This window comes from Microcaecilia unicolor, chromosome 7 (assembly GCF_901765095.1).
Source record: "Microcaecilia unicolor chromosome 7, aMicUni1.1, whole genome shotgun sequence".
Taxonomy (NCBI): Eukaryota; Metazoa; Chordata; class Amphibia; order Gymnophiona; family Siphonopidae; genus Microcaecilia; species Microcaecilia unicolor.
In genome coordinates, this window is record NC_044037.1 from 108,385,745 (window position 1) to 108,409,982 (window position 24,238).

The following is a 24,238-nucleotide window of genomic DNA, read 5'->3' on the forward strand; positions in this document are numbered from 1 at the left end:
CAGCAGAGGGTCGAAAAGGGGGTGTAACTGTTCTCATACGAAAAGGATTAGTATCAAAATCAGAACTAATAACAGTAGACTCGAAGGGTAGATATGTACTATTACATTTATGGCTGCAGGGCAGAGAACTACTACTGCTAGGCCTTTATGGGCCTAACACATACGACAAAAACTTTTATAATCATTTGATACAGTTATGCAGGCCGTACAGATCTCTGAAGCTTATGGTCATGGGAGATTTTAATTTGGTGGCGCGACCTATGGAAGACTGTTCAGATCCAAATAGGGCTCATAGGGGAGGCCCAAGGGCTAGGACATTATCATCATTTATGCGAGCCTTGAGCCTAGTTGATACTTGGAGAACTCTGCATCCGGGGCAGAAAGATTTCACTCATTTGTCGAGAGCTCACGGGACGTATTCCAGGTTAGACTATGTCCTAGTGGCTCGCTCATTGTTTCAGAATGTGACTTCAGTGGAAATAGGGACTGTGGACATATCAGATCACGCCATGGTTTGGTTAGATTTAGAGGCACCAAAACACTACCAACAGCATGGAAGGGGATGGAGGTTCCCGGCCTACCTATATAAAAATCAGGAATTTGTAAAATACATACAGGCAAAGTGGGATGAATATGAGAAATTTAATGGGCAACATAGAGATAACCCCGCATTATTTTGGGCTACGGCAAAAGCAGTGATGAGGGGTGAGGTGATCGCATATGTAAATAGTAGAAATAAGAAAATCTCTAGAGCTATTATAGATCTAGAAATGAAATTACGAATAGCTAAAAGGAAAGTTATAAGATCACCAACAGGGGCAAACAGAGACAATATGCAGTCGATGCAAGTAGCACTAAATTCCCTCTTACACGAGAGAGCTACACGGGGACTCTTATATAACAAATACAGACTCCAAAGATTTGGGAATAGGACGGGCCCAATGTTAGCGGGGATGGTTAAGACATGGGGGAACCACCAGGTGATCACAGCATTGAAAGATGACCAAGGGAAATTACATCATACGAGTGAAAAGATTGCAGAAATTCTTAGACATCATTTCTCGGGGATATATTCAACACCAAGTAAGAGTGATGTAGGAGAAATAAATCAATACTTGAGACAGGCTCATCTGCCAGAGCTAACTCAACAAGAGCTGGAGTCTTTGAATGGTCCAATTACGGGCAGAGAAGTACAGGAATGCATAAAGTTTTTAAAACTAAATTCAGCGCCCGGCCCAGATGGATTGTCGGGAGAGTTTTACAAATTGCTCAATGCAAAGTTAGTTAAACCATTGATATTAAATTATGAGCAGGCAGTACAACAGGGACAGGTGGCGGATTATGCCAACGAAGCCCTAATAGTCCTTATAAAGAAACCAGGCAGAGCAGAGGAACTCCCAGACTCATATAGGCCGATATCCTTAATAAATGTAGATTTAAAAATATTATCAAAGATAATGGCAAACCGCCTTTCTAGGATACTACCCAGGGTAATAAGTACAGAACAGGTGGGCTTTGTTAAAGGGCGGCAAACCGTAGGAAATGTCCGGAGACTTCTAATAGGAATGGCCTCATGCCAGGGATCTGAACAACAATCCCTGGCAATCAGCCTAGATGCAGAAAAAGCTTTTGACAAGCTACATTGGGATTATTTGTTTGCCACCCTACAGACTATGGGATTCCAGGGCTGGTTTGTTCGGGCACTTCAAGTATTATACACAGATCCAACAGCCGCAGTGTTAGTTAATGGGATTAAAACCATCATTTCACATAGGTAGGGGGACACGCCAAGGCTGTCCGCTCTCACCACTTTTATTCATACTATCCCTGGAACCGTTGTTAAGGAGGCTATGCCTCAGGACGGATATTATGGGAGTGGAAGTGGGAGATACTGTAATTAAAACACTAGCATTCGCAGATGATTTACTAGTCCTTCTTAAGAACTCTAGATCCTCAGTACCGGCACTACTACAGGAGATAGAATCCTACGGGAGGCTCTCTGGGTTTGTGCTGAACAGACAGAAGTCACAGGCACTTCCAGTATATGGGATACCATCTGAAAGGGGAGGAGGGGAGATACCAGTGCTACCAGAGGGGACGCCCTTGAAGTACTTGGGAGTATATATCCCTCAGAACTTAACTTATCTTTATGACAGTAACGTTCAAAAGCTGTTACGGGACACAAAAGATAGACTGACTACATGGCAGGGATACCCATTGTCATTGTTGGGCAGAATAGCCTTATACAATATGGCAATAATACCTCGCTGGTTATATGTTTTTCAGGTTCTGCCGTTGTATTTGAAATATAAGGATGAGAGGCAACTCAACAGGCAGTTGCAAAAGTTTCTGTGGAATGGGAAAAGGGCTAGACTCCCCTTAAAGACATTGCAGGTGCCTGTTGAGTATGGAGGCTTGGGCCTTTTAAGCATTAGGCAAATGACAATTGCAAGTGGGATGAGGCACATAGCAGACTGGTATAGGAACACGCAGGATTTTTCGGCCACCTCGGTGGAGTTGGCTCTGACTGATAATGTACATTTTAGTTGTATGCTGCATGAAACAGGGAGAACCCTGCCTTATGAACTTGGACGATCAATGATAATGCCTACAGCGAAGAAAGTTTGGCGATGGGTTTGCAAACTTCATAGATTCAATGCGGAAGCAACTCCATTTTTGTCCATAAGCGGAAACCCAGCTTTCCCAGCAGGAGATATGTATCAGATCTTCAAGAAATGGCAACAGCGAGGAATTGAGTATGTGTACCAGATTATAAATGAACAGGGACGCCTGATGCCCTTCAAGGAACTGCAAGATAAATATTCTCTTCCAAATACAGATATCTTTCATTATGGTCAGTTGAAGCATTATATTGATAGCCTGAAATGGCAAAACTTGGCTGAAGATGTACAGGAAGAACTGGCCGCAGCATATTCCTTATCTGCTCAACAAAAAGTTTCCTTGTCGCTCCACCATAGACACATCAGAGACACTGCAGCAGAACTGCCTTATGAAAGGCTAGCTCAGGCCTGGTCCGATGAACTAGGGGTAACCCTATCACAAGACATCTTCAAAACCCATGTTTTGAACTTGAAGAAATCTACAAGCTTTGTTTGGTGCTGGGAACTACAATATAAGTTTGCAGTCCGAATGCATATAGCCCCCAGACGGGCATTCCACATGGGCTTGTCCCCGGCAGGGGAATGCCCCAAATGCAATCATGTTGGGGCCACGTTGGGACATATGTTTTGGACATGCCCACATATTACAAAATTTTGGAGACAACTGTTAACAAATATATCACAGATGTGGGATACTCGCTGGATTTTGGATTACAAATTATTGTTCGGTCACGTTAAAATTGTGGCCCCAAAACCTAAAGGACTTAAAGAATTCACAAACAGGGCGGTCATTGCAGCCAAGAAGGTGATTCTGCTGGAATGGATGGCATCGAAAGCTCCAACTTTACAACAATGGAGGACCCAGATGATAACTTTAATGAGAATGGAGAGATTTGATATAGTGCAGTTGGACAATAAAAGAGGACAGCAATTTGAACGGAGATGGGCACCATTCTGGCAGACGTTAACGCCAGCAGCACGGGGACATCTGTTGAATATATAACAATGTCAAGGAAGGAGGATAGAGAAATATTGTGTAAAGTAGTCTCGGAGGGCAGGGAAAGACGGGTGGGAGGGTTAGGGAGGGACTGGGGGGGAAGGGGTGATAGAGGGAGGGGGGAAACAGAAAATGTATGGAACAGGATGATTATTGTATAGTCAGCTGAAAGTGCTGGAACTATCGTAATAATGTGCGCTTGAATTGGTGGTTGTTTCTAGCTGATGTGTTATGTTATGTCTTGTTTCAGAATAAACAGATTTAAATATAAAAAAAAAAGAGGGAGGAAGACCAAACGACAGCCGGCATGGTTAAGAAGTGAGGTGAAGGAAGCTATTTAGAGCTAAAAGAAAATCCTTCAGAAGATGGAAGAAGAACCGACTGAAAATAATAAGCAGCAGCATAAGGAATGTCAAGTCAAATGCAAAGCGCTGATAAGGAAGGCAAAGAGGGACTTTGAAAAAAAGATTGCGTTGGAGGCAAAAGCATATAGTAAAAATTTTTTTTAGGTATATTAAAAGCAAGAAGCTGGCAAAAGAATCGGTTGGACCGCTAGATGACTGAGGGGTAAAAGGAGCGATCAGGGAAGACAAAGCCATATTGGAGAGATTAAATGAATTCTTTGCTTCGGTCTTCACCGAGGAAAATTTGGGAGAGATACTGGTACCAGTAATGTTATTCAAAGCTGACGAGTCAGAGAAACTGAATGAAATCTCTGTAAACCTAGAGGATGTAATGGGGCAATTTGATAAATTGAAGTGTAGCAAATCTCCTGGACCGGATGGTATTCATCCCAGAGTACTGGCAGAATTATAAGTAATATGTAATTTACCTTTAAAATCAAGTGTGGTACCGGAAGATTGGAGGGTAGCCCATGTAACACCGATATTTTAAAAAGGTTCCAGAAGGGATCCAGGAAATTATAGATCAGTGAGCCTGATGTCGGTGCCGGGCAAAATGGTAGAGACTATTTTATAAAGAACAAAATTACAGAGCATATTCAAAAGCATGAATTAATGAGACAGAGCCAACATGGATTTACTGATGGGAAATCTTGACTCGCCAATCTATTACATTTCTTTTGAAGGGGTGAACAAACTTTTGGATAAAGGCGAGCCGGTTAATATTGTGTATCTGGATTTTCAAAAGGCGTTTTACAAACTATCTCATGAAAGACTCCAGAAGAAATTGGAGAGTCATGGGATAGGAGGTAGTGTCCTATTGTGGATTAAAAACTGGTTAGAAGATAGAAAACAGAGAGTAGGGTTAAATGGTCAGTATTCTCAATGGATAAGGGTAGGTAGTGGGGTTCCCCAGGTGTCTGTGATGGGACTGCTGCTTTTTAACATATTTATAAATGAGCTAGAAATGGGAGTAACTAGTGAGATAATGATTAAAATTGGACTTTGGGAGGCTGGGCGTCTAAATGGCAGATGATATTTAATGTGAGCAAGTGCAAAGTGATGCATGTGGGAAAGAGGAACCCGAACTATAGCTACATAATGCAATGTTCCACGTTAGGAATCACCGACCAAGAAAAGGATCTGCTCAGTGTGCTGCAGCGTCTAAGAAAGCAAATAGAATGTTAGGTATTATTAGGAAAGCAATGGAGAACAAAGTGAGGATGTTAAAATGCCTTTATCAGTCCTTGGTGCGACCGCACCTCGAATATTGTGTTCAATTCTGATCACCGCATCTCAAAAAAGATATAGTGGAATTAGAAAACGTACAGAGAAGGGAAACGTAAATGATAAAGGGGATGGGACGACTCCTATGAGGAAAGGCTGAAGCAGCTAAGACTCTTCAGCTTGGAGAAAAGATGACTGAGGGGAGATATGATAGAGGTTTATAAAATAATGAGTGGAGTGGAACGGGTAGACGTGAATTGTTCGTTTACTCTTTCCAAAAATACTAGGACTAGGAGGCATGCAATGAAGCTACAAAGTAGTAAATGTAATACGAATTGAAGAAAATATCTTCACTCAACGTGTAATTAAACTCTGGAATTTGTTGCCAGAGAATGTGGTAAAGGCGGTTAGCTTAGCGGGGTTTTAAAAAGGTCTGGGCGGCTTCCTAAATTGACTTGGGGAAAATCCACTTTTGTTTCTGGGATAAGCAGCATAAAATGTATTGAACTTTTTTGGGATCTTGCCAGGTATTTGTGACCTGGATTGGCCATTGTTGGAAACAGGACGCGGGGCTTGATGGACCTTTGCTCTGTCCCTGTGTGGCAATATTTATGTATTTATAAGTTCAACCTTGTTCCCGACAGGGGAAAAGGTCCATAAATGGCAGGAAACTGTTAGACCAAAATGTACCAAAAAGACCGCTGTAGACTGGAAACTTTTCTTTTGTTGGCGTCTTCAAGATGGTTGTGGGACATGCAAACATGCAGATAGTTAAAATCTCAGGGTGACTATGTCATTCACAATGAAATGACGTCATATATAACTCCTACTTACAGATTGTAAATATTAAAAAAAAAAAAAAAAAAAAACATGCTATGCATCCTTCATATTAACGCTTTCCATTCTATAGCAACATTTGATCCACGAGGGATAACAGACTGTAAGGAGAATATCCAACGCTTCTTATGCTGTCAAACAGATGCTGTCAAACAGCTGTTTGATCTCACCCCGACATTCAGTGACTATCAATTGTTCCAAAACCACATAGCATATGGATGAAAGCTCATGGTTTTTCAACGAAATGAGCAACTAAAGGTTCCATTAATTTCTTAGATTGAATTAAATATTTATGCTCAATAAGGTTCATCTTTAATTGTCCAGATGTTTGTCCCACATAATACACATTGCAAGGACAAATGAGTACTGTATGAAACAGTACATAAATAACATTGCAAGAATTGTAAGTAGTATTAGCATGTAAAGTGTATCTTCAGTTAGTATAGACATCCACAAATTCAGACATCCATGAGGGACACACTTCAAAAGGTCTGATCCTCGGATGGAATGTCAATACAACAGCCCTGTGCTAATGATGCACATTCTGGCCTGTGGGTGATGCTCACATAACATTATTATCCCCGCTGTTGTGACTTCAGGGGCCACAGGTTTGTTTCATTGACATCACACATAACAGAAAACACAGAGTAAGATCCACAACAGTGATGATGACCTTGTGAATTCAATTAAAATACTGCCTTCAATCTTATCTAAAGACCAAGTTTATTCCAAAGGTTCTGCATCGATATGGTATAAAGAATTCCAGATGGCTTGGATTAGAAAAAGTTTGGGAATTCAACTTCATCGACAATTATCATCACAATGCTGGGAACCTTTTTGGACTAATATTTCTAAAGTTACTAGATCTGCTTCACTGACTCAAATCTATATACTTTGTTAGCCACAGAGTTATTTGGACTTAAGTATTGGACGTTTGCTTGGGGTCTTGAAAAACCTGAAAAGGGCACTTTTCGTCATAGTTTATATGATTGTAAAGTAGTAGCCCTTTTTGGACCTAAGTTTGGCGTAGTATTTCACAGATATTTGCCTTGACTGAGCCCCTTTCCTTTGTTAACAGGATACTGGGCTCGATGGACCCTTGGTCTTTTCCCAGTGGCATTACTTATGTACTTATGTTCCATGCTTTTGTCACAAACATTGCTTGAAGATCATAGTAGTTTATTTGACTTTACTTGCTATACAAACTGTACTATTCTCTTGGAAAAATACAAGTGCTTTTGTTTATAATACACGGTGGAATACTGTCTAACTGCTAAATATTGAAAGGGTTTCAGCTGAAAAAATGAATACTTTGGATATGGGCTCCGCTACAGTCCTGTTGCGGCTGATCAGAAATTCCTTATATCTGTACACTGTCTTGTAAATCATTAATATGATGAATATATTTTCTGGCACTGTATTTGGTTGTTGTATTAAGGTTTGTCTCTTTAATTTTTGTTTGGTCACAAAGAAAATTCAATAAAAAATAATTTCAACTAAAAAAAACCTAAACTCACATTTATCAGTTTTAGATAATTATGGTAACTTGGTCTACAGAGAATTCTATTTCCTTGTTTATAAGTAGTTTACTTTTGTGATCTTTCTTTGACCAAAGGTATTATAAGAAATTCTAGATATTGCAAATAGTGCACCCTCATGCTTTTTACCATTTTGTTCTCCAGGTGTATGACTTTTCTGGGGAGCGTTTGGCCCTCACACTGTGTGTGACTTCAGGGAGAGCTGGAGCTGAGGCAGACATTTTTGCCCTCAATCAACTGTTCTTTCGCTTAGGATTTGTCAACAGGATTGTCCGGGATCCCACAGGAGAGGTAAAACTGTGAAAAAGCGATATGTATGTAAAAGGTAGTACCAGTTCCCTGAAGCAGCGGCAAAAAACTAGCTGTCAAACATTGGCTATTGTTGGAGTGTGCCTGATGGAGTGAGACTGCTGACTGAATAGCGATTTTTAAGCTAAGTGCTGTTTGCATGATTTAAAATACTTGTTTGTGCCTATGATAGAAAAGTAAGGTACAGAGGTTTTAATTCTAGAGGCTTTTTTTCCTTTTTTGGGGTTACATTGCATTTATAAAAGTAATAAGTTTAAAATTATAAAAGAATAAAAATATGATTCATACCAGTGAGAGTGTCTGCTGGATTGTGTTTTACTGTAAGTAATACTCTAGTCCTAATTGATTTATTATATGATGGATCTCACACACACGTAATAAGGGCAGTTTTCCAAAAGTTGTTTACCCAGTTAAATGATCTATTTAAAACTTGCCTGCTCTTCCTGTAGGTAAAAGTACGCATTGATGATTCAGTTTCTGTGGCTGTTGAGATATTTGCTGCCTGCCCGAATCTGTTTCCCTATGCAACTGCCTAGGTCTTGTTTAACGGTTGGGTTGACTCTGGGCACAGAAAGCTTGCCAACCAAGGTAGTTGTAGCCGAAACATGACATAATTCAGATAAATTTGGGAAAGATAAGAGGGCCACGGTAAGGACAGGTGAACAAGGGCGGCAATGTAAAGAAATAGAGAGGACAAGGTCTTGAATAAATATGGATATTATTATTTGTAGAGCATATACAGATAACACACTTTTCGGGTGTTATTGGAGTACCTGACACTTAGTAGAAATTCTGAAAGAAATGGGTCTCAAACAAGACTAACATTTAGAGAGTGAAGTGTCAGAAGCAAATGTGTTCCCCTTATCCTTGAATCCAAACCCACAACGCCCAAATAATAGAAAGAACTAACTCCACAGCCAAGTATTGTAAAATAGGGCAATTATTTTTTTTTACAATATCTGCGAAGATAACATGCAAGGAAGGCAAGAATATAGACACATCAGGTCTTATCATAGGAATAGCTCAGAGCAAACATACAGAAATCCCTAACTAGATTCCAAAGTAAAAATCACTCTGAACCCCCACAGGACGTATATAAAGGAACATGGTACACTAATACAACCTGATGCTGATCTCTAGATGGACCTGACTGACCATCTGAGGGACACGCTTCAAAAGGTCTGATCCTCGGATGGAATGTCAATACAACAGCCCTGTGCTAATGATGCACATTCTGGCCTTGTGGGTGATGCGCACATAACATTATTATCCCCGCTGTTGTGACTTCAGGGGCCACAGGTTTGTTTCATTGACATCACATTAAGGGGGCACCTTGGCAAAGGGCCAGGGTTTTATAAACAATGTGCAGTTTTTTTATAAACAGTGTGCAGTTTTGGCAGCCACAGTGTCTCTCCGGCTGCAAGGGTAATTTCAAGAGGCCTTGGTTGTTCTGGTCATGACGTTGATTCTGATAACAACCTTGTTATTCTAGTACATTGGGACCCTTGTCAGCAGTCTTTGTATGCAGGGTCAAGGCTTCATCAGATAACAGGCTTTAGAGATGAAAAGTCTGAGTCTGCATAAAGTCAGGTTATTAATGCCGGATAGTGCCATGTATTATAATCCCATATTTTTTTGTTACATACCTAGTGCTTCTATAAGTATGTCCACTTACCTGGAAGAATATAAAGCTAAAATGGGAGGGTGATAAAACTAACTTGTGCTGGGTGGTAGTTTGGCCATATCGAAAGTGGCAAGGTAGACCATCATGGAAGAGAGATGGACTTTAGCATGTTGAGTATAATGGGAGGAGTTTGTAGGCTGCTTTATAAGGGTGGAAGGATGACTTGGCTTATGTGCCTAATCTAATGGCAAAATGGGTAAGGAGGGGCTGACCTGGAGACTGATTGGCATTGTTGTACATTCCTAGGACAGGTATTCGGCTTCCTGGGTCATCCAGGGCTAATATTGCCTTGGGGAAAAGGATGCTCAATTATTCCATAGCAGTGACACTTAGTATTTGGATTTAGGACCCATGATTGCAGGGTTACAGTGGGAGCCTGAATGTGTGCCCCAAACTGAAGAGACTTTCTTGCTGCAGTGCCTGGGTTAGTTTAGTTAGTAGGAGATATAAAAACAGGGGCATGATCCTTAGGTAGTTGAAAACTAAGGGGCCAGCGCAACATGGTTAACTTGGCAAGAGGGCGTCGCCCGCTGAAGGGCGCTACAAGCCATGCTTACCGGCAGCTCCCAGTCCCAGCCCTCTTCTCAGCTGCTAGGTCAGCATGCAAGGACCAGGCCCCGAACCAGGTGGGAAAAACCGGAGTTCATAGTAATGGGACCTGGACAGTAAAGAACCAAATCGGACTCCACCAAAGAAGAGCTAAGAGGAACAAACTGGATCCAGGCTCTAAGCAGAGAATTGGGGCGTGCAAGAACCGGTTCCGCAACAGAGAAGTGGAGACCTGGAGGACCAAGAGATGAATGCCGCAGCCCCCAGTCTCTACCTGCCCACCCTCTGCCCCCTTCTCGTTTCTGCCACCCAGCACCCTACACTTTTAAAATCTTTGAATTACCAGTGCAGTGCCAGCATCTGTGAAAGAAGCAAGTTGCCTCTCGCTGTGTCCTGCCCTCCTGTGCTGTAACTTCCTATTTTCACCAGGGTGGGATAGTGAGGGAAGGCCCGAGGCAACTGGCTTCTTTCACAGACATTGGCTCTGTGCTGCTGATTCAGTGATTTTTAAAATGCAGGGCGCCAGGCAGTAGAAATGAGAAGGGGGGGCTGCTGAGGGGTGGGCAGGTGGGGACTGGGGGCTGAGGCTTGAACTAGCAGATAAAATAGGGGCTAGGACTGGAACTTGGGCTCAGATGGGGACTGGAGCTAGAACTGGGGGCTAAGAAGGGGGCAGATGGTAGAATGAGTCAGGGGCTGAATAGGGAGGCAGGTGGGAGAATGGGTCTGAGGCTGAGAATGGGGGCTGTAATGCAGGGCAGGTGGATGAAAGGACAAACTGGGGGGCTGAAAGGAAGGATAGGTGGGATAAGGAGGCTAAAACTGGAACTGGGGACTGAAAAGGGCTAGGACTGGAACTAGGGACTGAAAAAGGGATGGGGAGAAAGGGGATGGAACTCTGGACTGGTGGGAGAAAATAATGGGGCTGGAACTGGGGGCTGAAAAGGGGGGCAGGTGGGAGAAGTGGGCTGGGGCTGGAACTAGGGGCAGGTGGGATAATGGGGCTGGAATTGGGGGCTGAGGCTTGGCAGTGTCCCTGATTTAGGTGCTAGGAGAAGGTGGCTGGGGATGAGGTGGAAGGAGGAGTGATAGAAGTGGTCTGATGCTAGAGCTGGGGAAGCGAGAAGGGGAGATTAGGGCTATCAGACTGGGGATGTGGGTGGGAGAAGAGGTCTGAGCCCTGTCAAGGGGCAGTTGGGGGGGTTGAGAGCTGATGCAGAGGCTGGAAGATGGAAGAGAAGGGCAGATAGTGTGTGGGGGATGGGGAGAAGCAAGGGTATATGCAGGACAAGGTGAAGATGGCGGGGCAGAGGGATGGGTAGTGGGGGTTAAGGTAGAAGAAAGAGTAAATAAACATTGGAGAAGAAGGTAGGTGGATGGAGAAGAGGCAAGAGCAAGTGATAGGGAAAAAAGCAAAAGAGACATGGATGTGAAGAGGGTGAAGGACAAAGGAATGGAATAGATCTTTGAAGGAGGTGAGAAAGGATGGAAATAAAGTTAAAGGGAAAATGGGAGCCTGAAATAAGGGAATAAGATATAAAGGGACTGAAGAGAAAGTATGAGAGAAGAGGCAGGGGCAAATGATAGGGAAAGGGGCAAAAGAGAGTTATGAAGGATGAAAGGGATAGATCTGAGGGTGGAAAATTAAAGGGAAAATGGGAGCCTGAATAAAGGGGATAAGACATAAAGGGACTGAAGCTGGAGAGGGGATAAGTGGCAGGGAAGAAGCTGGAGGTTGGCAAGAGGCAGAGAATATAAGCTGGGGAGGCAATGAATACAGAAAATCGAATGGGCAACTTGAAAGTAAGTGAAATACTGGAAATAGGAGACGGGGAAGAATAAGACAGGTAGAAATGGGAGAACTAGGGAGGTAAGTGCAAGAAGAAAAAAGTTGGTAAGTAGGGGACTGATAGAGACTTAAGATGGGGGGGGGGAGGAATAAAATGTAGTTACCTGTAGGTTAAAAAAAAAAGCAGATAAGAGAAATGGAGACAAAAATGAGACGCATGGATTCGAGTCACAGGTAAATATAAGATTAGAGAAGATAGACAATGAAAAGCAGAAAGTGGAAATTAAATCCTGAAAAAGGACTTAGGAGAACACCAACAAGAGGATGTAGTAATGACAAACCACTACCAGCCCAAGTGGAAACACAAAATGGTCAGACAACAAAGGTAGAAAAAAATTTGATTCTTAGTATTTAGAGAAATGTAGATTTCTTAACTTTTTTTGCAAAAGGAAATGCCTTTCTTTTTCTCTTTGCTCAGTTTTCCACTGCTTATAATCTGGGTTCTGGGTTTTCAGTTTCATTTGTCTCTTTTTCTCTCTGTCAAACTAGGTTATGATGATTGTTCTCCTTTTGTAATCACAGAGAAGAATTATTTTAACATGTAGATTCTGTGTTCAGGTGTTCTTTTTCTAGTTGCAGGTATTCTGATGTTCTAGAATATTTGCCGTGCTGACTTTCATAGGTAGGGTCAGTGCAGCTTGAGTGCCTATTTGCAAGGTTTTGTGTTACTTCTCAGTGTCTGGTAGTGAAGGAGTTTTTCTCTCATTCATGTGACATCAGAGTTTGAACAGAATGTTTTTATAGTTATACTTCTGTTCTGTTCCTGCAAGTTTTATTTTGGTTGATATGGGAATGTTCCATGTAAGTGAATAATTACACTCTATGGGGGCAATTCTATAGTTGAGCATTACAATTTGGGTGTACTAATCCAGTATAATGGCATCTGTGCACCAAGATACTGTTAGAGAAATACTAACTTAAGTTGGCATTGATGCAACTAAATCTAGGTGTGTGTAAATTATAGAGTAGTGCCTATCTGTAGCAGTCTGTTATAGAATTAGAGAGTATGTGATTTACAAAAAAATTGAATAAATGTAAACTGATGTGGGAACTTGGGAACTGAAGGTGAAATGGGGGGAAGAGCTTAGATGCCCCCTGGAGGGGAGGGGAGAGAAGTTGCTAGATGGGGGGGTGTTGATTGGGAGGAGTAAAGAGAGAGGAGATGCTTGATGGGTAGGGGGCGCTGACTAATAAGCCACAGGGGGGTGCCCTTTCCTACCTGGAAATGGAGGTAAAGAACTTACTTTTCCAGCTAGTGCCTCTTGGAACTCTCCAGTATTTCTCTACTGCTAGCAGATGGTAAAGTTGTTCAGGCTGGTGATTCAGGTTCTAGACCTAGCTCCCCAGTATGCAGGTTAAGATCACACTGGTTGAGCTTAATGGCCTTGCTTCTGGAACTCAGTCTATGGACCTTACTCCACTAGAGCATGGAGCTTGTGAGCCGCCTCTCCAAGCCAAGCAGCTAAGGGTGTTCATCAGGCTCAGTCCGTATGGGGCCTGTGAATGTGGGGGTGGGAGACCCCATCCCTCCCCCCCTTTCTCACCCCATAGTTAGTTCCACTAGGGCTTGGAGGTTTAAAAAAAAAAGCCGCCTTAGCAGAGCTTTTTCCCTGTATGTTAGAGACATAAAACTCTTCCCAAAAAAGAGAGAGTGCCACAGATCCATCCTCAACCTTAAGGGAGTCAACGTGGCTCTCAAAGTTCCATGTTTCAGAAAGGAGACCTTGTTGTGTTTGGTCCTAGCCTCTGTGCATCCAGGCTTGTTTCTTACATCCCTGGACTTGGCAGAGGCTTACCTCCACATTCCTATCAGAGCCAGCCATAGGCAGTTTCTTTGGTTTTGCATGCTGGGCAGGCACTTCGTTTTAGGCACTCTTCAGGCTGGCAATGGCACTGCGCACCTTTTTCAAGGTGATGGTAGTGATTGCAGCACAGCTCTACTCCCAAATTATCTGGGTCCATCCATAACTCAATTGGTTGATCAGGGAGATCTCAGAGAAGGAGTCAGTCAGCACTTGAGCTGGGTGTTGAACTTTCCCCAAGAATCATCTCAACCCCCCCCCCCCCACACCCTACCGAGTTTAGATTATCTGGGAGTTCTGTTTGATATGGCAAGGGGGGGTTGTCTTTGTCACCAAGGAATGGATTCTCAATAGCACAGGCTGTGTGTGGTAGTCATGGGACTTTCTCCAGCTCCTTGGACCCATGACTGCAATCCTGGAAGTGGTTCCATGGGCTCAGCCCACATGCCAGAATTTTGAAGCCAGATTGTACCTGTCATTGCTACATTCCTTTGCAAAGAACTACAGTATTAATGTTCTAGCCAGAGACTGGATGGTATTTGGCAGCGCTGTCATTCAGGAGACCTTGTTTTTGCCTTCCAAGTAAGATTATCCCACTTGTTCAGACTAGTGTGTTAAGGGCAAGAAGAAAATTTACAACAAGCAATTACTTTTTGTTTGCTTCACACTCATGAGGACTTTTTCTTCTTCCTTTTTTATTTTGTTCAGTAAGGAAATTTAGTCATACATGTTAATTTCCTTTCCTGGAGGACTGCTGTACCAGTCTGGGAAACACTGTGGAAGACTGGCTATATCAAAGTCATTGAGTTCTCTATCTCTCAGTTAGTTTACATAGTGCCTTGTTTAGATAGGCTAATTGGTTAATTATGCTGCTGTGGTGGATGGGGCTTTGGTGTAGCACAGAGGACCTTATGCTGCTTTGGTGGTAGCATACTGGAGAGTTCAAAGAGGCATTGGGAAAACTCTGTTCTCTACCTCCATCTGCTGGTAGGAAAGGGTCGCAACCCACTTGTTTAGACTGGTGTGCCAGGACTCAAGGAAAGGAAATTAATATATATTTCACCTTATCTATTATGTTGCAATGACAGAAGAGATGGTGCTATGTATAGCTGATCTCCTATGCTCCCTGTACCAGGGATTCAAACGGGAGCTCCTGGCATTCCGCGGATGGGTTGAGTCTCGTGGTTCCTGTATCAGCTGTTGTTTTGTGGTGCTAATGGCTCATGGCAGGCCTGGGATCCTCATTGGTAGTGATGGAACCACAGTGAATCTAGAGCAACTCTTCCAAGCAATGGATAATCAGAACTGCCCTGCCCTACAAGGCAAACCTAAAATCTTTCTTATCCAGGCCTGCCGTGGAGGTGAGTCTTGATCAGTATGTGTATGAGAAGCTATTGATATTGTAAAGTGTTTAGAGGATTTGCAGCTGTGTATGATATTTTTAAAAAAATGCATTAAACAAATAGCTGTATGAGTGGTGGGACTGTTTATGAGGAAGGTTTCTGCTCGTAATGTACCTGTCATTGGGTGGTGGGGCAGTAGGCATGTGGGAAGAGAAATGAGGGTTTCCTTATCGGTGTCCGACCAGATAAATGGGTTGTGTCGCCCTGCCAGCATATGGTGCCAGAGAGTCAGTTCAGAGCTGACTCTACTCCCATTATAAGGGGCTGATGTGGCCTTCAGCAACTAAACCTTTCTCTGGCTCCAGCAGATGGTATAGACATGTGGCTGGCTGCTGCAGCTAAGAGTGGGCCACACCCTGGAAGGTTGTAGGGCGAGATTCCCAGTGGAGTCTAGATAGAGTACAGGGAATGTTGCAGACAACTGTCATTTAGGGCTGATTCCCTTCCCCTTGGGAACAGACTCAGCTGGAGGATGAGTTCCCGCATTTGGTGCCTGGTGACTGTTCACCCTGGGTGGGTCCAACAGCAAAGATTTAGACTTGGTCAGAATTATGAAGTGATTTGCAGTACACCTCTCTCTCCCTTCACTTGCTTCCAGTATGTCTGGAAAAAATAAGAGATGACACGGTGCAGGTAAGTTACAGCAGTTCAGTGTGTAATGTGCATGGAATAAGACTAGTCAGCATTCCTGTGTTGGTGAGATAAGCAGCTATTTTATTTGCACTTTGCACCAAAAATTCATAAGTGAAAATTGCCAGGCCCTTATCTCTCTCCTTTCCTTCTGATAGATATGGGGCTACATACCTACCCTCCTGCATGGCAGAGTCTGCACATCTTCAGTTCTCTACTGAGTTAATATGTCAGCAGTTGTCATCTGCAAATTGGTTCATATCACTAGTTGTTCCCATTTCCAGATTATGTATAAATGCTAAAAAGCCATCCAGAAAAAAGCATAAATTTTTCTGAAAGTCTAGCCGCCGCCTTCGATAATGTGCTCGAGCCGCTCACCCGCTTCTCTGCAGAAAACTTAAATTTGGCGAGCTTCTTCCACGCTGCCATCAATTCTGACGTTCCCTGTTGCTATTTTGGAACTGCAGCTGAATAATTTGTGTGCGTATGCTTAATTTTATCCCCGCTCCTGCGGAGCTAAGGAGTCAGGCTTCCATTCCTCTCCGTGACATCACTTCCTCCCATCCTGACAAGTGTTCTTAATGCTGAACTTCAAGCAGAAGATTAACTTTATAACTCGTGTCATCTTTTCTTATAAAGTTTCCATGGATTAACATAAGAATAGCCATACTGAGTCAGACCCATGGTCCATCTAGCCACGTATCCTGTTTCCAGCAGAGGTCAGTGCAGGTCACAAGTACCTTGGCAAAAACCCAAATAGCAGCAGCATCCTCTGGCAATGAACTCCAGAGCTTAACTATTCGTTGAGTGAAAAAAATATTTCCTCCTATTTGTTTTAAAAGTATTTCCATGTAACTTCATTGAGTACAAAGACAAGGGGTCACTTTTTAAAACAGTAAAAAATCTATTCACTTCTACTTATTCTGAAGCCCTCTCTTTTCCAAGCTGAAGAGCCCTAACCTCTTTAGCCTTTCCTTATATGAGATGATGTCAAAACACATACGGGTTGTGAAAAATTGCAGGAAGACCTTAGAAAACTGGAAGGAAGACTGGACATCTAAATGGCAGATGAAATTTAATGTGGACAAATGCAAAGTGATGCACGTGGGAAGAATAATTTGAATCATAGTTACCTAATGTCCACCTTAGGAGTCAGCACTCAAGAAAAAGTTCTAGGTGTCGTTGAAGACATTACGCTGAGGGTCTTCTGCCCAGTGTGCAGCAGCAGCCAAAAAAACAAACTGGATGGTAAGAATTATTAGGAAAGGGAATCAAAATAAGACCAAGAATATTATAATGCCTCTGTATCACTTCATGGTGCGACCTCAGCTTGAGTATTGCATTCAGTTCTGGTCACCGTATCTCAAAAAAGATATAGTGGAATTAGAAAAGGTTCAAAGAAGAGCGGCCAAAATGATAAAGGGTATGAACTCCTTCCATATGAGGAAAGGCTAAAACTCTTCAGCTTGGAAAAGAGACGACTGAGGAGGGATATGATTGAGGTTTATAAAATCCTGAGTGGTGTAGAACGAGTAGAATTTCATTCTTTCAAAAAGTACAAAGACTGGGGACTCTTAACGAAATTACATGGAAATACTTTTAAAACAAATAGGAAGAAATTATTTTTTCATTCAAAGAATAATTAAGCTCTGGAGCTCACTGCCGGAGGATGTGGTAACAGTGGTTAGCGTATCTGGGTTTAAAAAAGGTTTGGACAAGTTCCTGGAGGAAAAGTCCATAGTCTGTTATTGAGATGGACATGGGGGAAGCCACTGCTTACCCTGGGATTAGTAACATGGAATGTTGCTACTAATTGGGTTTCTGCCAGGTACTTTGTGACCTGGATTGGCCACTGTTGGAAGCAGGATTCTGGGCTAGATGGACCATTGATCTAACCCAATATGGCTATTCTTGTGTTCTGGGTTTGTTCATTGGGCAGCTGCTTTTTCTCTTTGATCTTTGGAAGGGGCTTCTCCTCTGAATGTTTCCCTCTTCTCCCTCCATTGGTATTTAAAATGGGGTTTAGGAGTCTTGCCTACTAGTACTTTGTCACCTCTAGAAAGTTCAGTGCCTGAAACCTCCCTTTCCAGAAGGAGGCGATTTCAACAGAAAGATGTTGCAGCGAGAAACATTCTGGATTTACTGATTGGATACAGTAGAACCCAAAGGGCTAAATACTTATGTCCATTGGGGCTGTTTCTTTTGATGGGATAGCTGGTGCGGAAATACCGGACAGCTGTTTCCGGTTCTGCAGTTATTAAAGAACGTCATCGCCATGTTGTAGGGTAAGAGAGAAGGAACACACAGACACTGCAGCCAGTAAGTTTGTAAGCCAGGAGCATTTTTTGTAAGTAAATGAGGAAGCGAGTAAGTGACATGGAGATTGATTTCATACTTTCTTTGTATCAACAGATTTGATGATACTCCCCCTTGACAAAGCGTAGCGACAGGGCCGATCTTAGCAAGTGTGGGGCCCTATGCAGACCAATTTGGTGGGGCTCCACCAAAGCTCTGCCCCCACTCTAGCTCCACCCTATTGATAAGATTATTCCATTTTTAGAAATTTTTTTTTATTTATGAAATTTCAAATAAAGACAAATGAAGCTAAACTTGTACAAAAAAACTGATTGAAATAATAAGCACAATGCTATCATGAACACCCCCCCCCCCCCCCCAGAAATTATTCAGTTCAAGTCCACTACAATTAGTAGTTCCAATTCTCATAACCCCGGGGGGGTCAAGGTGCGGACACACAATCTCTCCACTGCAAAACACTATACACAGACTTGTGCAAAAACACACTCATAACCTTACCAAACCATAACAGCACTAATTCCAAGGACAGGACGAGCTACAACCTTATGTGTGGAAAGGCAGAACTGTAATTACACCAGGCTCTAAAACACCATTACACTACCTCGTGAAAAAAACAAAACGGGCTGCAAATACTACACGCTAGCAGGATACTGCACCTTGATCACACATGAAAAACATATGACACAACAGATATGAAGGCAAAATACTGACTGGAAAGTTACCTCAAGAAGTCAGACTCAGCATGCAGCAATACTAGAAAAATTGAAACTTACATGCAAAATATCACAGATGCACATTTCCAAAAGCTGACATATTCCAGTTAATAAATTCTGAATAAAACTTTTTTCTACCTTTGTTGTCTGATCATTTAGTTTTTCTATTCGCTTTGGTCCCAGTGTCTTCTGTTTTATGCAGTGTCTTCTTTCCATTTGATATTTTTTCTCTCACCGTGTCCACCATCCTCCTGTGTCCTGTCTACCATCTGTAGCCCTGTCGCTATCCTTTCTCCAGTTTCAGCATCTGCCTTCAAAGTGTTCCGATCCAGCCCTTAAATTCAGCAATTTTCCCTCCAACCATATCCAGCATTTCTCCTCACTCCCCTCCATCCATGTGCATCTACTTTCCTCCCCTCCCCTGTTTCATGATGCAGCATCAAGGATTCAGTCCTAATATCCAAGTTTGCCTGCGTTGTGCAGTAGTCATCTGCATTGATGCCTTCCTATGCTTTCCTCCTCAATGCTTAACTTTGCATGCAAGAGCAAAAAAAATGCGGCACTATATTTTCATTTTTAAGCCAACGTTTTCAATCCTGCTCACAAATCCAGAGTTTGGTTTATGATTAACTTCAGTGCTTTGGCTTGAAAAGAAAAAAACCCACCACAAAATAAGCACTTTATTCTGTTAAACTCTCTCCATGCTTCTAGCCAAACTTAATGGAATTGATTAAATGGATGTCTCCATTGGCTATTTACGTTTAATGATAACATTTTGAATCATGTAGAAGGCATGTAGAACCAGCTGGAGCACTCACCTTTTTGCTTTTGCTGATGGTTGATCTCCATGGGAGCAGGTATTCAGACATTGATTTACTGCAGCAATCATTTGAAGTTGCTGTGCAGACCAGCATGGCTCAGAGTTTGAAAATGTGAAACAAATCCTTGGTGAGCTTGTCTGTGCCCTCCTCTGCTGCCTCTGCTCATGTCATTCCTCTTCCATATTAGGCCGCCTTCCACGCCTTCTCCTGCTGCTTCATCAGAAAGGCGGGTCCCTCCCAGAGCCCGAGGAAAAGGCAGAGGCTGGGGCAGGAAGGGAGTCAGGGAGCTATTGTTTCGCAGCCTCTTGCCAAGTGCGTGCCCCCCCTCCCCTCTGTCGGGCTCTTTGCATTCCAGCTTCCCCACTTGCTCCTGCAAAAGTTTCCCCCTCCAGATCCAGCAGGTCACAGGACAACTGGGAACTTTGCAGGGTGTGTGTAGGCACACGGGGGCCTATAGTGTGTGCAGAGGGTCACAGTTGTCCATTGGAGTTTTAATACTTTCCAAAAATTCCAGTTGCAGGGAAGATTTTCAACCAGCCCCTGAATGAAGCATACATCCTAGTCCTTGGAGCCAGAGGCTGGACGTTTTCTTTCCTTTGCCTTCCTTGGTTTGCAGCATGCTACTGAAATACAAAATGCACTTCCCTTCGCTCGTTCGTTCCCTCAGTGCCCCGTCTTCTTCTGACATCATTTCCTTGGGGGCGGGACACTGAGAGGGAACAACGAATGAGCGAAGGGAAGACTGGTGGGACGTCAGACAGCGTTTTTACTGACGCTGCCAAGCTGCCTGCAACGGAGGTAAATTAAATTTAAATACCGCCAGAGCGCTGGGAATTGGGAGCGAAGGAGGCGTGCCGCGCGGGGCCCCCTTAAGCGCGAGGCCCTATGAGGTTGCCTCGGTCGCCTTGGCCTAAGACCGGCCATGCGTAGCGAAACAGGCACCTGTCGGGGTGTAAGAGCACACCAATATTTATTTATTTATTTATTGCACTTGTATCCCACATTTTCCCATCTATTTGCAGGCTTAATGTGGCTTACAAAGACCTGTTATGGCATCACCATTTCAGGGTACAAAAAATACAATTGGTGTTACAAAGATATCAAGGCTAACAAATATGAACAGATAAGTGTTGTGTGACCAAAAAGTTATTATGAAGTTACAATTATACACATGTCTGAACAATTTGAAAAAGATAGAGATAGGTGGGGGAAGAGTCAATGATTGAAACATACACATGAGCAGAGATTCACCGTGAATGAAAACAGCCGTGTTAACTATATGAGACTCTACCTCACGTAGTAAATCTATAAAGCTAACTCGTTATATATTCTCTGCTATTTTGTATCTGTTTGGACTATCCTAGGAATAAGCAGTGTGGGTTTCCCCTAGTCCACCTTAATAATGGTTTATGGACTTTTCTTTTTAGAATCTTGACCAAACTTATTTTTTTAACCCTGTTATACTAACCACTTTTACCACATTCTTTGGCAGTGAATTCCAGATCTTAATTACATGTTGAGTGAAGGAATATTTTCACTGATTTGTTCTAAATGTACTACTTAGTAACTTTGTGCTTTTCGGAAAAGTAAAAGCTACTACCTCCCTTCATCTGTCTCTTCTCCAAGCTGAAGAGCCTTTCCTCATAGGAAGTCATTCTTCACCTTGGATAATTTTGTTTTCCCTTCTCTGTATCTTTTCTCATTCTATTGTATCATTTTCTTTAAGACGTGGTGACCAGAATATTCGAGGTGTGGTAACAGCATTGAACAATACAAAGGCATTGTAATATTCTCTGTTTTTATTCTTCATTCCTATTCCAATAAGTCCTACCATTCTATTTGCTTTCTTGGCTGCTGTTGCACACTGTTCCTGAATGGTAACTCATAACGTGAAGCCTTGCATAATGTACCCATAGTTTAACTTGTTCTTCATTACATGCATCACTTTGCACTTTCTCACATTGTTTCATTTGCCATTTGGATGCCCAGTCCCCCAGTGTCATAAGGTCCTCTTGCAGTTTTTCACAACTATCTTGTGACTTGACAAGATGACTTTGAGGCTTATTTTCGAAAGAGAAAAACGCCCAAATTCCGACCTAAATCGGGAGATGGACGTCTTTCTCTTGTGGGTGCCCAAATCGGTATAATCAAAAGCCGATTTTGGGCGTTTCCAACTGCACTCCGTCGCGGGAACGCATAAAGTTGATGGGGCGTGTCGGAGGCGTGGTGAAGGCGGGACTGAGGCGTGGTTATCGGCTGAGCAGAGATGTGCGTGCTCGGCCGATAATGGAAAAAAGAAAGGCGTTTTCAGAGAGAATTTAGGTCACTTTTGTTGGACCCGTTTTTTTCACGAACAGGTCCCAAAAAAGTGCCCTAAATGACCAGATGACCTCCCCTGACTCCCCCAGTGGTCACTAACCCCCTCCCACAAAAAAAAAACCGAATGTTAAACACTTTTTTCCCAACTTGTAAGCCAGCCTCAAATGTCATCCCTAGCTCCATGACAGCAGTATGCAGGTCCCCGAAGTAATTTTAGTTTAGTTAGTGCTGTGCGGGACCCATGCAGAGAGGAAAAATCGGAAGAAAAAAAAAAAACAAGCAAGTGCAGTCAGGGACGTCTAAATTACCAGGATAGTAAAAGGGGGAATCGAACCAGCAACCTTCTGATTACAAGCTCAGTGCTCTAGCCAGTGCACCACAGATTAGACGTCCTTCCCTTTCCATTAAGTCCCTCCAAGTTTCTGTCAGCCAATCACCGCTGTTTAGCTGACACAGATGTCAGCTAAATGAGCTGTGATTGGCTGACAGAAACTTGGAGAGACTTAATGGCAAGGAAAGGACGTCTAATCAGTGGTGCACTGGCTAGAGCACTGAGCTTGTAATCAAAAGGTTGCTGGTTCAGTTCCCCCTTTTACTATCTTTTAATTTGGACGTCCCTGACTGCACTTGCTTGCTTGTTTTTTTTTTTCTTCCGATTTTTCCTCTCTGCATGGGTCCCGCACAGCACCAACTAAAGTAAAATTGCTCTGGGGACCTGCATACTACTGTCATGGAGCTAGGTATGATATTTGAGGCTGGCATAGAGGCATCTCAGGGGGACCAGTGCACTACGAATGCTGGCCCCTCCCACGACCAAATGCCTTGGATTTGGTCATTTTTGAGCTGGGACACTTCGGTTTCGATTATCGCTAAAAAACAAAAACACCCAGCTCAAAAAACGCCCTAATCCAATGTATTTTCGAAAAAAAAGATGGACGTCCATTTTTTTCGAAAATACAGTTCGGCCCGCCCCTTCACGGACCCGTTCTCGGAGATGGACGTTTTTACAAATGAGCGTTCGCGTTCGATTATGCCCCTCTTTGTGTCAACATCAAATTTTATCACCTCGCTATTTATTCCTGTTTCTATGTCATTTATAAATTTGTTAAAAAAACAGCCATTAGTTACCTTTCTCCATTGATAAAATTGATCATTAAACCCTTTAACCACTTCTCAATTCACAATAGGGCACTGCTTCTTATCCCTAGACTTTTTAATTTCTACCAGAGTTGTTCATGAGGCACTTTGTCAAATATTTTATTAAAAGTCCAGATACACAACCTCTACCTTCAGACTATCAGATTTGGCTTTAGTGGGAAATTGGAAACCTAAAACATAATTGTGTTTAGTGTCTTAGCTTTGACATAGGATACTGAAGAGTTGAAGGCAGCACCAACCCCCACTATAAGGGGAATGAAGTCAACTAGGAACTGTTTTTCTCTGTCTCCATCTACTGGCAGAAAAACATAACCCAATTGTCTGGACTAATCAACTGGGATGCAAAGAAAGAAAATTAACATGTAAGACTAAATTTCACCTTTTTTTTTTTTTTAAACACTTTCAGAGCAAGAGGACCCAGGCATTATGTACACTACTGATGCTCTGAGCCATCTGTCTAAAGTACTACCTACGCACACAGACAGCCTCTTTATCTACTCCTCTCAAGAAGGTGAGAACAGGCTTAATTTTGTGAGTGCAAGAAGTAGACAGAACACTATTTTGGCAAGCAGAGCATCAATTTCTCATCCTGTATTTTGGTTTCCCCAAGGATACGTGTCATATCGCAGCGAGACAGAAGGCTCTATCCTCATTCAGAGACTGGTGACGGTTTTCTTAAAAGGCTTTTGTGAGTTTCACATCCTGGAGCTTCTCACTAAGGTGACAAGGAAGAAAATTAATCAAAGGTTGGGGAAGAGAGATGAGTGAAATCTTGGTTGGGGTAGATGCAGATGTCAAAGAAATTGTCATCCCTGCTGCTACTACCATTTTTTGGGATAGTTCTATAAAGAGTGTCCATGCATATATATATTCTAAGGAGGCAGTGACACATTTTGTTTCCCATTGTAGCTGTTTTTCCATTTGTTTGGTTGTTTGTCAAGATTTCTTAAATAATTTTCTACAAGATGATTCCTTATCATCCCCCCTGACCAGTCCAGACTGCTTGGCTTGCCTTCTTCTACCAGCAGATGGAGACTAAGAACTACACAACTAGTGGCAGCAAG

The 24,238-nt window shown here is 42.7% G+C and overlaps 1 protein-coding gene across 8 annotated transcripts in view; it reads left to right on the plus strand.

The window, feature by feature from the left end:
• The window catches only part of CASP14 (caspase 14), an 81,550-nt gene that overhangs the window by 43,625 nt on the left and 13,687 nt on the right, over nucleotides 1-24,238 (plus strand). For 6 of the 8 annotated variants that reach the window (XM_030209511.1, XM_030209512.1, XM_030209510.1 and 3 more), the window contains 4 exons: nucleotides 7,766-7,912; nucleotides 14,950-15,175; nucleotides 23,581-23,685; nucleotides 23,785-23,894. In XM_030209511.1, the coding sequence (XP_030065371.1) occupies nucleotides 7,766-7,912; nucleotides 14,950-15,175; nucleotides 23,581-23,685; nucleotides 23,785-23,894 (588 nt within the window). Of the gene's footprint in view, nucleotides 1-7,765; nucleotides 7,913-14,949; nucleotides 15,176-23,580; nucleotides 23,686-23,784; nucleotides 23,921-24,238 lie in introns of all 8 variants that reach the window. The other 2 variants (XM_030209517.1, XM_030209515.1) reach the window with 2 other exon arrangements.